The sequence below is a fragment of the Zootoca vivipara genome, chromosome 12, assembly GCF_963506605.1.
Source record: "Zootoca vivipara chromosome 12, rZooViv1.1, whole genome shotgun sequence".
NCBI lineage: Eukaryota > Metazoa > Chordata > Lepidosauria > Squamata > Lacertidae > Zootoca > Zootoca vivipara.
In genome coordinates, this window is record NC_083287.1 from 37935855 (window position 1) to 37955021 (window position 19167).

Here is a 19167-nt window from a genome sequence, read left to right on the forward strand (position 1 = left end):
TTCCCCTGACCACTGGTCCTGCTAGTTATGGATGATAGGAGTTGTGGTCCAACAACAGCTGGAGACCCAAGTTTGGGAAAGCCTGTTTGAAGTGATGGCACTCAAGAAGCATCACTTCATGGCAGCCTTCTCTGCCTCTCCACCTCATCCTTGCCATAAGGTGTAGAAACTTGCCTTTGGGCTAGCAAACGATGACACTAGAGGGGTGGCTGTGGGTGCTTACAACTCCTAGAAAAGTGTTTTTCGCCACTGCAGATCAGCATCCTTGACGGGAAAAGTATGGTGCACATATTCTTCCTGCCAAGGAGAAGGTCCCACGACCAGAGGTATAATAGTCTAGGGTTGTGGCGGGCCATCACAGTCCCCGTCTCTAGTGTCCTAGAGCTGCCTTGTCAATATGAAAGAGGAGCTTTTTAGTCACTGATAAGCCTTCCCATCCTTTGTGCTTCTTGGAGCCAATCAGAGTGAAAGGAGGAGAGCTGGGCACTGAGGTTTGGCTCCTATGGTCACTCTGGAGAAGGCACACAGGAACAACATACAGCCAGTTGTGTGTCGAGGCTTACCAGAAATTACCTTAAAATAACTCACAACTGACAACATAATGATGGTTGGGTTTTTGGCAAATAATTTAATGTGCCTAGAAAATGGAGGGCTAGACCTTAAAAGGGGGCCCTTCTGCCAATCATAACACAGGGATTTACATAGCCACGCCCCCATTACTCAGCATGACCTGTGGCCTAGGCCATAACCCAAACCCTAAAGTAAATTTCCTCACAGCCCTACCACAATCCGCTTTATATTGGATGATATAAAGCGCTTTCTAAGCCAGAATGTAACATGTAATTTGGCCTAAGGTTCCATGTCTGCAAAGCAGATATAAATTCATGAGTGGCGTCTTTCTCAATTAATGCAGGGTAAGCTGCTTAGCAGTTGAATGAACAATGCTACCCAGTGTGGTTTGTTAGCCGTTATGAAGCTGACAGGAATCCAGAAGGGAATCTGATACAATTTTGCTCAAAAGGTAGAATCTAATTGTACCCAATGGATGCTAGCAAAATGGCCAAATACTACCTAACGCCCAGCTTGTTGTAAGAGCAGCTAAACCGTGAGGGGGGGGAATACATTGCCAAATAATTAATTCTAAAACATCAAATACTTACAGATGTGTTTGCCTGAAAATTCTGGAGGAATTCTATTTCACCTAATGAATTTCAACTGACTGAGAGACAATTATGAAATTTGGCAGAATAATAATAATAATAATAATAATAATAATAATAATAATAATAATATATTTATACCCCGCCCATCTGGCCGGGTTCCCCCAGCCACTCGGGGCGGCTTCCAACAAAACATTAAAATACAGAAATCAAACATTAAAAGCTTCCCTAAACAGGGCTGCCTTGAGATGCCTTCTAAGGTCTGGTAATTGTTGTTCTCTTTGACCTCTGGTGGGAGGGCGTTCCACAGGGTGGGTGCCACTACCGAGAAGTCCCTCTGCCTGGTTCCTTGTAACTTGGCTTCTCGCAGTGAGGGAACCGCCAGAAGACCCTCAGCGCTGGATCTCAGTGTCCGGGCAGAACGATGGGGGTGGAGATGCTCCTTCAGGTATACTGGACCGAGGCCGTTTAGGGCTTTAAAGGTCAACACCAACACTTTGAATTCTGCTCAGAAACGTACTGGGAGCCAATGTAGGTAAGACTGACTATAGAGATCCTCACACTAGTTTTGTTCTTAGGCATTTCCAAGTGTCTAACATTCCAGGGGATTCATTATCTAGTCTCTTATTTTTAGTTGTAGTTTTAAAAACAACCATGTGAGGAATATAATTCAGACAGGAGTAGATGCACTAAGGAATATGATTTTTATTTTACGTCTCCCCCTCTCCCCCCGAGCTATCTTCCTTATCTAAATTGCTTGCTCTCATGCTGGTATTCATTCAGCCCTGCAGCAGAAAAAAAACACAGGTATCCATATCATGCTTATAGATAGATTTTACTGGGCTATTCTATGTCTACGCAGAATACTACTATTGAATTCCATGGCTAAGTGAGCTGGCATTGCATGCAAAGATATATTTCCCAACCCAGGGCTAATCATAGCTTCACTAATGAGCTCACTGAAAGTTAAGGAGAGACTTAGATTGGAAAATGGTGCAGGGGGTGGGGTTAGCCCTTTTCTTGTTCCCTGATCACAACATTATTCATTCAACACCAGAACTGCTTCAAAAGTGGGGAATGGGGGGCGGGGAGCTGGATATCAGATCAGAGGTCTCCCACATCTGACGACTGACTTTAAAAATAATATGATACACCAGTCCTGGGTGCTGTTGCAGTCGGTAGAAGCTGGGACAGAGCAGTGGGAGCTCACCACCGTCACACAGTTTTGAACCGCCGACCTTCTGGTCGACAAGCTCTAGAACAGGCATCCCCAAACTGCGGCCCTCCAGATGTTTTGGCCTACAACTCCCATGATCCCTAGCTAACAGGACCAGTGGTCAGGGGTGATGGGAATTGTAGTCCAAAACATCTGGAGGGCCAAAGTTTGGGGGTGCCTGCTCTAGAGGCTCAGGGGTTTAGACCACAGCACCACCTACATCTAGTTCGAAAGCACGCCAGTGCAAGTAGATAAATAGGTATCACTGCGGCGGGAAGATAAAGCAGTGTTTTTGTGCGTTCAGTGTGGTGTAGTGGTTAAGAGCGGTAGACTCCTAATCTGGGGAACCGGGTTCGTGTCTCCGCTCCTCCACATGCGGCTGCTGAGTGACCTTGGGCTAGTCACACTTCTTTGAAGTCTCACAGCCCCACCCACCTCACAGGGTGTCTGTTGTGGGGGAGGAGGGGAAAGGAGATTGTTAGCCGCTTTGAGACTCCTTCGGGTAGTGATAAAGCGGGATATCAAATCCAAACTCTTCTTCTTCTTCTTCTTCTTCTTCTTCCACCCGTCACAGTGTTCCGTTGCACCAGTAGCAGTTTAGTCCTGCCGGCCACATGACCCGGAAAACTCTGTGGACAAATGCTGGCTCCCTTGGCCTGAAGCAAGATGAACGCCGCACCCTATAGTTGCCTTTGACTGGACTTAACTGTCCAGGCCAGGGGTCCTTTACCTTTTTTTTTTTTAACCTGCTGTTTCAGTCATGGCCTACAACCACCAGCCACATTTCAGGTGACTGAATGAAAGAATTATTGCCTTCTTAAATCCTTCTTTGTTTTTTTTAGCTCCCTCACTTGTCAGTTCTTGGGTATTAACGTTCATGTGCCCACATGGGGTGTTTACAACCTTGTAGCTTAGATGCGAAAGACGTCACGGAGGCACTTCAAAGCATGCCTCCATTCTCTTAAGATGAAAAATGTTAGCTGTAATTCCGAGAGAGAGAGAGAGAGAGAGAGAGAGAGAGAGAGAGAGAGAGAGAGAGAGAGAGAGAGAGAGAGAGAAGGGTGGTGGTGGTGGGGAATACTGCTTCATAATCATGTCACTACAGGACGCTGGGTAATACCCTAATATATTAATGCAAACCTTTTGTAAGCACAAAGCTCCCGAGGCTTTGGATTTCTTGTTAGGTATTTCAGAGTTATTATATTTTGTGTGTGACTGGACAAGTTTGAAACGGAGGGAGTGGAGAGAGGTTGAAGTTCCGCAGCAACCTATTGAAAACCTAATAAAAAAAGAGAAGAAGCTACAGTTGCTCCTTCAGCCAAGGTCGCCAAGGGAGTATACCGTGATCTGTGTCATTTCTGCATCAAGCTCACCTCTCCCTACTCAAAAAATAAATATCCACCAAAAAAAAAGGCCAGATGTCAGCAATATGGTTCTTTGTTTTCGAATCCAGCCTTGATCTGAACAGCATTTTCCAACCTTCTAAATATAGAATATCGCCATTGTCGGGGTTTTCAATTAAAATAAGAACTGGGATTGAATCCAGTGTTTTGGGCAGTGTGCACGAGAATATGGGAATCAGGAACCAAGAACAAGGGCATGTCAGTATAAGAACTGTCAATGGGCAGCTCAATACTAAACTAGAAATGGGGCGAAGCCCCCAAGAAAAAGTAAGAACCACAAGACACAAGGTTCTCGGTGTCTGAAGTGGCTTGGACTGTGCTGCTTACGTTTTCTCAGTGCTTGAGTTCCTAATGTGACAGCTGTAGGCAACATAGTAACTTAAGACACTGCATTTCTAGGTTTTATTTCAAATTGAGCAAGGTGTTTTGGGGGAGTTGGTTGGGAAGGGGTTGCCTGGTTGGGGGGTGTCTCCTGCCTTTTTTTGTCTGTATTTGTCTTTGTTTTGGGAGGAAGGTGTAGATGTTTTGCTTGTTGTTGTTGTTGTGATGGTGGTGGTGTCTCAGAATCACCAGTGTTTCTTCTGTGAGTTGGGCATTGTGCGGTGCCCACAACAGTTCCTTAGAGTTCCTACTGTGCTCCCTGGGCCGTCAAAACTTGGGGGTTTCTGGCCCATCTGCAAGACAAATGGTTGGAAGAACGGCAGAGGCTCATAAGTGATGCAGGGTAGCCTGGATGGGCTCAGTACAAATAGCCAACACAGATGCAGCTTTGGGCATGTTGTTCAGGCTTTCAGCCCATAATTCTGCAGTTGTTTGCAGCTCTAAAAGCTCTTACACTACAGCGCCTCCTTTCCTCCTTTCACAACAGATTTCTAAGAGTGCCACATAGGGAAGCCCACCCCCTTTTATATTTCAACTCGCGAGCAGTTATTTCTCAGGAACTTCTAGATCTGTAGTTATTCTGAGGTAGGAAAACATTAAGGGCAACAAATCCTCTTAAACGCTGCATGGTTGGAATTTAGCTATGACTATAGCCAAGAACAGGCCTTTGAATCTTGCTGTGAACCTCCACTGAAGCCTTTTGCCCAGCCCTAAAATTCTTGCACGGCTGCGGAGTTCCTGACAGCTCTCCACATTGCCAAAGCCCCTTCTGCCAGCTCTCAACATGCCCCGGCCCAGCACACAATATGCTTTCCCCAGGTCTACAAAGAAAATTCTTCTAAAGACTGATAGGAGATTAGAGATGGGTAAACTTTCCCCAATCAACCTTGGATTAATTTAGTAATGCATGGAAATCATCATCATCCCCCTAGCTAATCTGAACTAGGAAAACAGACTCCTCCTCCTGACTGGTCTTCTCTGATTCCTAAAGTATCTTCTCCAGGTAGAACCTGTGGAACATTAACTCCATCTCCCATCAGTCTCAGCCAGAATAGACAGTGGTGAGGGATGATGGGAGTTGTAGCCACTGGTTCCCAACCTCTGCTCTCTGGGCTGGGTTTGACTGTAACACCCAAACAGGAATGGCTAAGCTGTGCTCATCCAGATGTTGTTCCATCATCTCCAGCCACATGGCCAATGGTTGGGGATGATTTGAGTCAGAGTCCAACAACATCTGGAGAGCTACAAATTTTCTACACCTGCCTTAAAGCAAGTGGAAGGGTGGTAGCAGCAACATGCACTGATTCCCTTCAACCTGATGTGATGATAATACAGCATGCTGGGTAAATGGGGAAAAAGACAGAGCTTTGTCTTTCTCTTATGACTGCTAAGATAAACCATTGAGAGGAAGAGAATGTGGGGGGTTTAAGAGAGTGGGTAGAGAACCTGGGAATTCTTTTCTGGATCAGATTTTAATCTGAACATTTTTCTTATTTTGAGGGAATAAGCGGTGCTGGACCAAAGCTTCTCTGTGCCAGCCTTTCTGTATGTGTATTCATGGTTTGAAGTGGTGGAACCTTTGTGTACTTTCACATGGGAAAATGTAGGTGGGTGGGAGGCATAGCACTATCATATCAAGTGACCAAATATTTTTGCAAGGGGTGTTTCTTTCGCTTAACACATCAAAAAAGAAAAAGAGGAAGAGGAAAAGGAGGAAGAAGAAAAAGGTGCCACCAATTGGAGATGTAATGAACAGCCCGTCTGCTTTCTATCCTCAGCAGAGGCCAAATGGTTGAAAGAAATACGACTTCTGTCATTAGCATGAACTCTTTGAGTGAAGGGCAGGTTTTTTTTAAAAAAAACGTCGTAATACAGAAGACTTAGGAGTGAAAGGTCAAGGTAGAGAGAGTATAAATTTGTCCCCAGTCCTCTTAGCTGAGTAATGCCTCTTCACACAACTAGCACAGCAATACTGAAAGAGACTTAAGGAAGCTTGGTGGCATAAAGCCTTTCATTCATTGCCTGTGCATTGTTGTGTGTATATCTGCATGCTTACATGCTGTTACTGTTACAGATAATGCTAGCAATTGTCAGAACAGCAGGGAATGAAATTGCCATCCATCTAACCCATACTGTCTTAGCCTCGGGTACTTGTTAGATATGAATTTTGTGCAGTTGGATGTACCGCAGTAAAAATCTTAATGGAATACCCTGGGACAATCTTTTGTAAATAACATACATGGAAGTCACCTTGAGCAAACAAGGCCTTGTATCATTCTGCATTCAGCAGCTCAAGTGATATTTTATCTTCTTGTAAGAGGTTGGGGTGGGGAGAAATCTCTGCTCTCCTTTACGCAGGGATCTTGAAGTTATAAGAAAAGTCTTTGCTTTCTCTTAATGATTTATTTGTTTATTTTATTTCACAGACAAGGAGCCCAAAGCTATCTCAAAGCCCACAGCCCAATTTGGGAGATCAGGCTGAATTATCAGAGGCATCTGCTGACTCCCTGGAAATCATGTCTGAAGGAGAATCTCTTTCTCCTTTCTCAAGAGGAAGTCGCACACGAGCAAGTCTTCCAGTGGTGAGGTCAACAAACCAGACAAAGGAAAGATCACTGGGTAAGGCGTTGCCCACATTCTACTGCTGAGCTAATGCCAGGTTTTGTTATGCATCTAATGCTGTATGTTCTCCCTGTTTATTTCACTCCCCAAATGTCTTTCAGAGTGGGAAAAAACATGGTGAAAAGCACAAATGAGAGGAGAGGAAAAACTTCACTTTTACTTAGCGGGCTGAGACCATGGCCCCCCATTGTGTAATATGAGCCCAGAGAACTGTGGCTTGTTGTAACTCCAAGTAGTCATAGCAAACCTGGATCAAACTGCACTTTGATATATTTGTTATCTTACTCTGATTTGAATAAGCTACAGTTCCTTGAGTTTGTAAATGACTGGGAACCGGGCTGTGTTGTAAAGTGAACAAATGAAGGAAAGGGAGAGTATGCAATCTCAAGATTTGTACAGGCTCCCGTGAAACAATCTAAGACAGCCTTCTTAATCTAGTACACTCCAGATGTTGTTGGGCTCCACTTCATATCAGCTGCCGTCAGCATGGTCAATGGTCAGGAATGATGAAATTTGTCGTACAGCAGCATCTGGATGACATAACCTCTACTACTACTCATTTAGATGATTGGCTGAATTTGGTTTTACTGAGTGATCTCGATCCAGTGTTTGTTTCTCAGCCTCGGATGGGAATTATTATGGTCAGCCTCACAGATGAATAAGTAAAGGTTGCAAAGCCATTGTGGGTCACAAATAACTCTCCCAGGCTGTATCCAGCCCAGGTGGCACAATGGGTCAGTGTGTGTGTGACTGTTAACCAGAAGGTTAGTGGTTCGAGCCCACCCAGGGTAGAGCTGCGGGCAGGATTCGTGCATTGCAGGGGGTTGGACCAGGCAATCCTTTGGGTCCCTTCCAACTTACAATTCTGTTATCAAGGCTTCTCCCCTAGAAAGGCTGCTCTATCTTTCTTCTCCTGGAACTGACATGCGGATGAGTCGCCACATGGTGGCAGTGTGGAGCTGCACAGGTGGGGGCAAAATGCCAGGTGTCCTCTTTGGGCTTGTTACCAGTCCTCTGTTGTCTATGCCTTGCATTCCTTTATACCACACTGCTTTTTATTGGGGTCAATCCATAACTGGTCCACCTACCCCAGTATTGTCTGCTTTGACTGGTCAGGTCCTGAGGCAACACACTCAACCTTACCCAGCTATGCAACTTGAGATCTGAGGAATTAAACTGGGGATCATCTGCATACAAAGCATATCTCCACCATTGGCTTATAGACCAAAAGTGTATTTGTATATTTCTACCTGTTCAAGCCTGTGTGACTGTAGAGTTCTTCCTAGCCCCAGTTCCTCATTGGGGACCAGATCTCACTTGGAGGGATACTTGACTGCTACCCGCTAATATTTCCACACACACTGCTTCTCACAGTAGCCGTTCTTGCCACACGTTGAATGGGCCTGGAGCGGATTAGTAAATTTCTGTTACCGATTAGCTGCACATAGGAATAGGTAAATCTCTCAGTTTTGGTTTATCATTTTGCTGAACTTAAGTCCAGATCTACACATTTCTACATCAGCTAGGCATTAAAAATAAAAATAAAAATCATCAGCATTTTAGTGCAAATTTATCCCAACACACTTTGGTGTGCAATTTTGCCTAATATGTGCATTTCTGCAAAGTAATTTCCCAATGCTGGGTTGTATGTTTTTTTTTTACTAACACATGCACTTTTAGGCACACTTTGCCCTAGTATATACATTTTTGCACACATTACTTGGCTGGAAAGTTGCATCGCAAAATTCAGAGAGGAAGGATGGCTGTGTTTCAGTTGGTGTATTCCACCACCCCGGAAAGTGTAGATTAGATAGATTTGCCTTTAAATGTGAACCAAACCAACATTTCTCCCCCACCCCTAGCTACACAAGTGGAAGGCAATTTTTTTCAGGAAATACTGCCATAGGACAGTCAAGCTGTTGCTATATAAGGCAATGAATGCAGGTGGTCGAGGAAGGCAAAGGGTTATTGCCATAAAGCAGCTTCTCTTCTGCAGGATCCCATCTCCCAGACTGCAGAGCAGCAGAAAGCAGAAAGGCAGTGGGGTCATAAATCATGGGGGCTGTTCATAAACTGAACGTAGTGGTTTATTTATTCTGTTAACAATCCCAGGCCGTTTTTATCAAGAGTGCTTTGATATCTGATACATAATCAGCTAAAAAAAAAAGTACAAAGAAGTATAAACGAAAGGCGGTTTTAACTGGTTTCTCTACACCAACAGAGACTCAGAATGATTAAAAGGTGGTCTTGCCATATATATTATGGGAGGTGGGAGCTGATTGTGTTAATCTGCAGGAACTGTAGCCTGCCTTAGTTAATGCAGCCGGTACTTTTTGGAAATTCTCCACATAGAAGGGTACCTCAAAAATCTGTAATGAGAGAACCAACTTTATTCTATTTTTGCAATGAAAAATGTAGAACAGGCACCCCCAAACTTGGCCCCTCCAGCTGTTTTGGGACTACAACTCCCATCATCCCTAGCTAACAGGTCCAATGGTCAGGGATGATGGGAATTGTAGTCCCAAAACAGCTGGAGGGCTGAATTTAGGGATGCCTGATGTAGAACATGCCAATATGACCGTGACGACTAGGGATAGGAATGGAAGTTGCTGTAGGTGGCACTTCTTGTTTATATTCTGGTGCCCGTACCAGTATTCCCTCTCTTCTGAGTCCTCATTTAGGATATATTTCCTCCCTAAGTAGGGGGGGGGAACCCCCAGACAAACCACTCTCTGTGAGCTCAAATGCTATGATGTAAAGGCCTACATTATGATATTCTGTTGGGGTTATTGTTGTTTGTCATATCGTATGTGATATGTGGGATCCCTAAGGAATTCACAAATCCCACCAACATCTGCTTCCCTCCTTTTCCATTCTGCATGTTTTTAATCGACTTCACTCATAAATCTTGGCGGAGAAGAGAATTGCCATGTGCATGTCTCTCTCTCCCACCGAAGACAACAGCAGGAGACTCATACCTTAAAGAAAATGCCTCACTGCCCTTGCAGAACTTGGACAGAGGCAAGGATGGAAAGCCTGGTATGTGTAGTGGGGGGGGGGGGAGTTACGACTACTTTGGCTTGGACCTTAAGATAAGTTAGTTATGATTAAGTTCATGTGAGGGAAGTTTCCTTGACTTGATTCTTTATTTCTCCCAGCATTGCCTGTCGTCATTTGTTCTCCCTCAACTCCCCCCCCCCAAAAGCTACTCCAGAAGGTTGGAGAGGTATCCTGGACAGTGTGGGGCAAGGGAAGTTGTCTGAACATCTACCTACTTTGTGTTTATTCCCTATCTCATTATTCCCCCACCCATTTCCAGGAGTGGCTTTTCAGTGGGGCACAACTGACAGGCAACTCTATATTATTCAGGCTCCACCAAAGCACTTATTCATGACCAAGTGAAATCAAAAGTTCTTTTTGTTCGTCGGAAAAGTTTTTATCATTTATACCTGATTTTTTAGGTTTCATGGAGGGCAGAAGAGGTGCTTTTCTGAAGGAGTAAATGCACGTGTGCTCACTTTTGTGGAATGTTTGTCAGCACATAGGATGTAGAAGCCCACATTTCATTTGCAGCAGCTTGTGAAAGGCAAAGAGACAAGCTTTTCTCTCTCTACGTAATTCTAGAACCTGGCTCATCCAACGATGATTCTGAGTAGGAGAAGGTGAAGGACAGGCCCAGGAACCTGCTTCTTGCACATAGTTAAACTCTGCTATCAGCTAAGACAAAATGTGATTGTGACAAATTCATGGAAGATAATATTGCCAATGGCTAAGGATGGCTCTATCCTGTCTCCAGGATCAGAATGAATGTGCCCTTACTATCAATCACCGGGGAACAGCAGAAGAGAGCTATTGTGCTCATGTCCTGCTTGTGGCTTCTCTCAGGTATCTGATTGGCCGCTAACAGAAACAGGATAATGGCAATCCATGGGGAGTCTGCCATCCTCCAGGTGTTACTGTGCTGCACTCGTATCGGCTATAGTGGCTGAGCTGATGGGAGCTGGAGCCCAGCAACATATTGAGGGCCACAAGATCCCCACCCCTGAGATAGCTCTGATCTTACTTTCCCGCTGTTTCGTTTCTTCATTCCATCATAATTATTTTGTAATGCACGTTAGGATCAGTCAAATTTCCTTCCCAAGCTGCAGGAGGGTCCATCTACTGTAGGAAAGAGAAGCAGATATCCCCCAGAGAGTGAGATCCAAGTATATAAATGTGCAGTTTGTGTTCAGGGTTATATGACCATTCACCAAACCTCAAAGGTTTATAGGACATTTGCACTATAGTGTTGGGCAACTGAAGTTCAGGGTTAAGTAAGTCAGAAGCTACTAATCTAGCCATAGTGTTTCCCTCTCCCTCCCTGCCATTCCCCATAGGCCCCCAACTTGTTCCAGTCTAATCGCTGTCTCACAGTAGCTGTTAAAGGGTGTCATCCACTTCTCTTTGGGAGGGTATGTCTTAACTCCCATTGATTGTATGCGAACAGGTTTGCACTCAAAAGTGACTAGTGAGACATGCCTTCTGTTGTAAGATTTCTGAAATTTCGTATCTCTATTCTGTGGCTCTTAGCATATTAGAATAAAATTCTTTGTGCCAAGTTTAAGGAGGTAAGTATATTTGATTAGTCGAGAGGGATTCCTCACTCTGAATGGCATTGTCTATATTGTGTAAACAACCAGTTGATAATTTGGAGATAAAGAGTTCCTTCGTGTAGCATTTGATAAAGCACCAGTGTAGCTACACAGTGTATAGTATACATTTGATCGGTGGCCCCACTTCTTCCAGGTGATATGGAGTCAGAAGTTGTAATTAAGGGGTGTTTAAATAACAGACAGTGATTTATTAGCTGCATGCGGGTTCAAAGACTGTAGGTTTCACACCATTTCACAGCCACAAACAACATGCCATCAGACTCTTAAATTGCCTCGTTAAACATTAATGCTTCTTGAGTGATGCTTTTCTGCAGCATTTCCAACTTTTCATCGAGCTGCAATACTGTGTGTCAAAATCAACTTTAGAACAAATAATTTTTAAAGTTCAGAATATGGCAGCCCCATTAATGATTGACTGGTACTTCCTGTCTGGAAAACACCCGTTGGTTGATGTTTTTCTGTATACAACTAAGGCCTTTGCTTTTGACTGTAAAACTTGGAATTCTGGATAGCCAAAGTCTCACCAGCTTAGGTATGAATCTACTTATTTTATAGAATCTGTATTGGATGCCCTGCTCCAGGTACTTCTTTCTTCAGAGGCTGGTGAATGGTAATAAACGCTTGCATCCAATGTAGTACAGTCGTACCTTGGATCACGAACACCTTGGTACTCGGATGTTTTGGCTCCCAAACAACACAAACCTGGAAGTGAGTGTTCTGGTTTGTGAACATTCTTTGGAACCCGAATGTCCAATGGCTTCTGACTGGCTGCAGGAACTTCCTGCAGGTGATCAGAAGCTGTGTTTGGGTCTCCGAACATTTTAGAGTCGAACGGAATTCTAGAATAGATTCCATTCAACTTCCAAGGTATGACTGTACGAAGCAACTTGTTCTGTTAGTGCAAGGATTCTAGGGATTTCTCCAATTCTCCAGAGCAGATTTGGGGAGGGAGTTGGTGGGGTGTGTGTGAGAGGGTGTTCCATCACATAAGCATAAATCTTTACAGTAAAAGAACAAGCATGTTGGATACCGCCCAAAGCCTTTTTGGTGGTTGCAAGTTAGTTGGGGACCCCGCTCCCCAAATGAAGAACATTTGTCTCTGCTGGCTTCATTTCATTCTTCCCAGCCTAGTTTTACATTCCATTTCCCCCCCTGTCTTATGAGAAATCATATGCAAACTTGCTAACCCAAGTCACCGATAAAAATGTTAGCTTGCCAGGGTCAGGATAGGGCCCTGTGGCACCTGACTTGAAACTTCCTTCAAGTTTGATGAGGAACAGTCAATGCACACTCTTGAAATATGGCTTTCCAGCACCGTGCCCATTACCCAGGATTCCTCGAAGAAGATAGACAGAGGTTCTGACTTAGAGTACATCAGCAAGCTACTTTAGTGCATCCCCTCGTTGATTTGGTGGTCTGTAGTAGACTCCAATCAACGTTAGGTTTCCCAATCGCTTCCCAGCCTGCGTCACTTTTGACCTTGAAATCCTCCTGAGACCATCCATGCTCTTACACAGCTCCCATTCACTTGGACCGTTGTCAGGTGTACCGGTAATTTCCTGCAGATTGAACAAGTCTTCATGAAGCTTGCCATGCCCATATCTCTGTTTTATCCTTGTGCTTTCCCTTGCTTTCTTGATGCATGTAGAAAATGAGTGCAAATATTTGCTGTTCTGGTTAAATACTATACATTAAAACCTGACTGGCAAAACTTCAAGAAAGAAAATAAAACAGCCCCAAACAACTCACTTCAGTTCCAGATTTGAAACAAAAGGCTCCCAGGAAACTAAATAGCCCAAAGGTGGCCACATTTCCCTTGTTTTCCTCCTTGTGCTGCTGAATAGGATTTTAAAAGGAGTATTCATTATCTTTGCATAAACATTTAGCAAGACAAGAATACTCCCTCTTCGAACTTAATCAGCAAGTATGTTTCTGCCTGCTGGGGTTTTCCCCCCTCTTTTTTTTCTTTTTAAGGTTTATGCTTCATTGATTGTGCTTGTGTCTTTTTTCTGGAATGTGTAACCAGGGGAAGCTGAAACACACACCGTCCCAAATAAATCTGTGTAATCACATTTGTCCCTTCCTTTAATCTGCTCTTCCTTTGTGTGTAAGCAGATATCTTGAGAATACACCTGAAAGAAGGCAACAGAGGGAGCCAAAATGCTGTTTAGCATGGCTACCTCAGCAAACATACACCACACAAGCCATGCTAATCTCCAAAGACATTATTCAATAGCCTCACTGGCTTCTTATATTTTAGAGGCCAGTATAAAAAAAAAGTAATGTTATTTCATGCAACTCTTTCATCTGTCATTTGCAGCAGGTACTCATGTTATGTCTCTTTTTGGGAGGGAATTCGCTGTTTTCTACAAAATTGAAATATAGCAGTGTGGGGAAAAGAGCTTGAATTCCAAAATATCTGGCCCGTAATAACTTCAGCCTTTTCTTTATCCAGCCCATCCAACCCTTTCCTGTAAAACTGTGGTGTGTCTCTGCTTTCCCACAGGTGCAACTTCAGGATGAAACGACTTCACCTGGCACAGTGAACTAAATAGGTGAAAGGAGTGGAGTGAAAAAGAATGGGCAGAGGGGAAGAGAAAAAAGAAGGGAAATGTGTTCTGGGTTATCCATTAGCTTTCCTCCAAATAGGAAGCTGCCTTATACTGAGTGAGATCCTTGGACCATCTAGCTCAGTATGGTCAACACTGACCGGCAGCAGCTCTACAGGTTTTTTCTGGCAAAGGTCCTTCCAAACTTTATCTTTAGATGTGAAGGATTGAACCTGGGGCCTTTTGCATGCAGAGCATGTGCTCTGCCACTGAGTTATAGCCCTTCCGCAGGTAATCAGAGGTCCTCCACCCTCAGTCAGTCCCCAAAGAGATTGAGGAAGCCCCAGCAGGTATCTCCAAACTCATCCTATAATCATAGAATTGTAGACTTGGAAGGGACTTGGAGGGTTATGTAGTCCAACAATGCAGGACTCTCACTCAACACACAGCCCCCCATCCAATTTGAAACCATATCGAACCCTGCTTTGCAAATGTGCTAACATATTTTTTTTGCTGGTTACAGGTAGGTAGCCGTGTTGATCTGCCGTAGTCGAAACAAAATAAAAAAATTCCTTCCAGCAGCACCTTAGAAACCAACTAAGTTTGTTATTGGTATGAGCTTTCGTGTGTATCTGAAGAAGTGTGCATGCACATGAAAGCTCATACCAATGACAAACTTAGTTGGTCTCTAAGGTGCTACTGGAAGGAATTTTTTTAAGTTTTCGTGCTGCTCATAGATCAAGTAGTCACGAGATCCTATTTGATCCCATTTGGTGCAATTTCCCATGTAGACCAGCTTCATGAGTCTCTTAGCATTCTCCAGACCAGTTGTGACCCTGGCTGCTGGCTTGTAAGATTGGGAAAAGCATTGACTAGATGCTGAATCATCATAATCCCTATTGGGTTGGTTTTGTGCCACTGCTCAGCTGCACTGAGCTCTGCTCCAGCTGCTTATTTCTTTTACTGGCAGCTAGAGTGCTGCCACATTGTGTCTTGTGCTCCATGGAGCCTGGGTAATGTAGTTCTCTTGGATAACTAAGTCTATACTGTAGATACCAGGTGCCCTGGAAACAAAACGTCCCAGGTCTCCTTGCCATAAGTACCGTACTCAGCACTGAATACCAAGAGCCCGAGAGCCATGCCAAAAAAGTTTGCATTGCAGTCTTTGCACCTATTCTGAAGAATAAGCTCCATTGCTTATTCATTGCACACAGTGGAGCTTGCTTTTGAGTAATTATGCATAGGATTTAGTTGTTTCACTCTTCTCCTTGTTTGCTTTCCCAGTCTAAGTCCTAGTCACCTTTATAGGCTGATTACTTGGCTTTAAGCCTGGCACTTAATTTCATCATCCAGGTGAGCAAAACCATACTGTACACTTTTTTTTTAATCGGAAGCAAAAAAAAAGGAAAAATAAAAGGTATACCAGAAACTTTGTGTTAGCTATTGTCTGTGTTTTTTTTTTTTTTATGCAGCAGATCTCGCTGAAAGATTATGTGCAGGCAGAAATATTGCAGCCCTCTTTATTTTAAAAAGTGTGAAGTGTATGTATAACTAGGTGAGAATAACTAATGGAAAATAATGCTTAAGGCCTCAGGCTAGAAATACCACAAAGATCATGAAGGTGACCTTAAGACAAGCTCTGAAAGGATGTCTTGAAAAGCTGGAAAAGCTAGTGCTGAGGATAGCAATAATAACTGTGACGGTATGCCAAGGAACTTATCTCACATTACAAGAAGTGTTAATTGTTATCGAAAGTCTCTGCTTGTCTCTGAAGAATTCATTCCTGGATAAAGGGTGCTGTGTTATCTTTGTCTATCCAGATATACAAAATTTATTTGCTGCTTCATTGCAGATTGTAGAAAAGCCTCTAAGTGGTTTATAAGAAAATTAAAATTATCAATAAAATCAGTTAAAAATACATAAAACATTTAATGAAATATTTTTTAAAAAAAGAAAGAAACCAACGGTAAAAAGGATTTAAACCTGTCTGGATAGGGGTGCCTAAACAAAATTGTTTTAAGCAGGCGCCAGAAAGAGTTCCTTGTTTGATACTAATATTTGTCTGCAGCAGGGGTGGTGTATTGCTCTGTCTTTGATGGGACTTGTGGAAAGAACCTCTTGGATAATGTATGATTGAAAAGAATGTGGTGTGATAGTTAGTGCTTCACCATCCTAATCCCATGTTCATTGGCTTGTAGGGGGTGAGAGGGGATTCAGGTGCAATATTGTCAAGTTACACACACACACACACAAAATCAGTTACAAGTCATTGGGGAAATGTGGAGAGGGATAAGTATGTGGATTGATGCAGATCCCATCATTAGATAATAACTTTAGTGGTGGCATGCATGATTTGAATGCAGAAGGTCCCAGATTCCATCATGGGTAAGATCTCTGCCTGAGACTGTGGCAAATGTCTGCCAATCAGAGTAGACAGAGGTAACCTCCATTGACCAATGTTCTGACTCAAATCTAAGGCAGCTTCCTATATTACAGGAATGGGAACCTTTTTCTGCATTCCCTTCTGTAAACCTTCTGAGGGCCACAAGCCAGTAGTGGGTGAGGCCAGATGCAAAATTAGGAGAAGCAGCAAATGTACATTTTATAGCTAAGTATAGTAGGCTAGTTTCTACACAAACACACACAAACACAGTATATTGTTCAAACACAATCTATTGTTCATCAAGGCAAGCAAGTTCATCTATTGCTTTATCAAGTTACATATGCGACAGAAATGTTGAAATATGTATCCTATCCTGAGATCAAAGTAGGAAGACTTTAATAAATTAAAGACACTCAGTTGGGAGAATAAGGCTTGGCCAACCGGAACCTTTGTGGCCTTGCAAAATGATGAGGACGTTTTAAAAGCAATCTGGAAAGCTCAAAAATCATTTTCCCATTTCTCTTGCTGATGCAAATACCCTGGTTATTGTTTTTTAAGTGAGGAGAGGGACACTTTCCACCGGAGCCCACCCTAGTTTCCAGCAGAGCCTTCCCCCGGATTACTATTTAAAAGCACATATAGAATATGTATCTTCTGAGTTGCCCAAGGCATATGCAAACAGGCATCACCGAAGAACCCAGACATCATGCTAGTCACACAGCATGAGAGGGACAGAATGACAAAACTAAGATATTTATGTTGAACCAGCGAGGTGAAACATTCTGCAGGTTTCTAACTCTCTTTGCCAGACCTCAAGGTTTGCAGCAGATATTGAGCCACTGGAAAAAATATCCTTTCAGTTGCAAGACTGAAATGGCCCTGGCTGAAGAACAAAATAATAATAATAGTAATAATAATAAAAAAAAACCTTCCTTACAGCTTCTGTACGTCTTGAGAGCATATAATCAATAGCCACAGAGAATTATACTCCTTTTCCAATACTGAATCAGAGAGTTGATATATATATATCATGAGCCCTTTGTGCAAACAGACCTCTTTAACCCGTATCCAGCATGAAGCTTGATATTCCTACTTCATTCATGTCAACCAAGATGTTCTTGTTGTTTTTTGTCCTCATAGGTGTTTTGTACCTTCAATACGGAGATGAAACTAAACAGCTAAGGATGCCCAATGAGATCACGAGCACAGACACGATCCGTGCCCTTTTTGTAAGTGCCTTCCCCCAGCAGCTGACAATGAAAATGCTGGAGTCCCCCAGTGTGGCAATATACATCAAGGATGAGAGCAGGAATATCTATTATGAATTAAGTGATGTAAGGTAAGTAAATAATAACAAGAATAATAATGTTGCTTTGGTTAGGTTGGGTTGTTAAGACGTGGTACAGTGTAAAAGTGATACAGATAAGAAAGGAGGACTTCACTTTTTTTCTTTTTTTGGGGGGTCTCTCTAAATCCTCCTGTTATCCAAGCACAACTTTTCACATCTTTCCCGCAAGAGGAATGGGAAAAACCCCAAGGTAGAAAGCAGCTTTAGCTTTCTATATCAGTGGCCATGCTGACATGAAATGGCTGGAGTGTAGTCTAAAAGCAGTCAGAATGCCACAGGTTCCTTGTCTCTGTTTTAAATTATAGGAAGAGGAATATGTAAATGAGTGGCTCGCTTTTCCTGTTGTGTCTGAATCAGTATTTTGTCTTAAGAAGCTCCAAGTGTAGATCCAAAGTGCAAAATGGCTAATAGTGTTGTGAATGTGTGGACTATCCTTTGTGCCCGAGGCTGTTGTACAAACGACACCTTTGAAGCACATTCAAAGCACATTTCCCCCCTCAAATAATTCTGGGCACTGTAGTTTGCTAGCATTGCTGGGAATTGTAACTCTGTGAGGGGTAAACTACAGTGCCCAGAATTCTTTGAGGGAAAGGAAGTGTTTTGAATGTGCTTTAAGGGGGATGGTGTGTGTGCAGCCTGAGCTACAGCACGTTGAGGGATGTCTGTGGGATTTTTGCTGTGGTTACCCTTCAGCGCTAACTCTCAATTGTGCTTAATGTCTAATTAACCCTATGCTTCTTAACTGCTGGGGCAGACCTGTCTCTTCAGCTCTCTGCTTTTCCTGACAGGCTGCTTGAAGTCAACAGCAGCAATGCTGCAAGTTCTGACTAGTTACAGATTCAAGGCAATTACCAACTGCAGTGTGACTTTAAAAGAAATGAGACCTGTCCAAAAATCCTTCACCATGTGTTCTTCCCCACCCCACCCCACCCCCACCCCTGATAATCCCAGTGATTAAGATCAGCCCACTAAACTTGTAGCTGCACCTGGAGCAAAGGAATTCAGTCTTATGTGCAAATTCTCCTGAGATCACGGGTGTTTAATGAAAGGCAGCTTCGTTTTAAGAGGGCATAAGTGTGTTTAGATTGCAGTCTTTGTGGCCGATTATTCCTGAAGGAGAAAAAGGCAGGGATTGTTTCAGGTCTTTGATCCATAAACTGTTCATACGGTAGGTTTTGAAGCCGACTGGAATACAACTGGCTTTTTAAATTGTTGCATCAATGTTACAGCTTTGTTAACTGTAAACCTGTCTTTAAACTTCTTTAAACTAATTTTGAAATGGAAGCTCTTTCCTCCCTATTGCCTTTTCCCCATTTTGGGTCAAAATTGACAGAGCTGATATTGGTTAATATGTTTAGAAATGATTTGCAGCTGGATTCCAGATATGTATACTCAGAAGTAAGCCCTCCTGAATTCATAGGACTTACGTTATCAAGGATAGGATTTGGGTCAT

The 19167-nt window shown here is 43.2% G+C and overlaps 1 protein-coding gene across 24 annotated transcripts in view; it reads left to right on the plus strand.

Annotated features, from left to right (window-relative positions):
* The window catches only part of KIAA1217 (KIAA1217 ortholog), a 333401-nt gene that overhangs the window by 236793 nt on the left and 77441 nt on the right, over positions 1 to 19167 (plus strand). For all 24 annotated transcript variants that reach the window (XM_035129887.2, XM_060280831.1, XM_060280846.1 and 21 more), the window contains 2 exons: positions 6587 to 6779; positions 17507 to 17705. In XM_035129887.2, coding sequence (XP_034985778.2) covers positions 6587 to 6779; positions 17507 to 17705 — 392 coding nt within the window. The remainder of the gene's footprint in view (positions 1 to 6586; positions 6780 to 17506; positions 17706 to 19167) is intronic.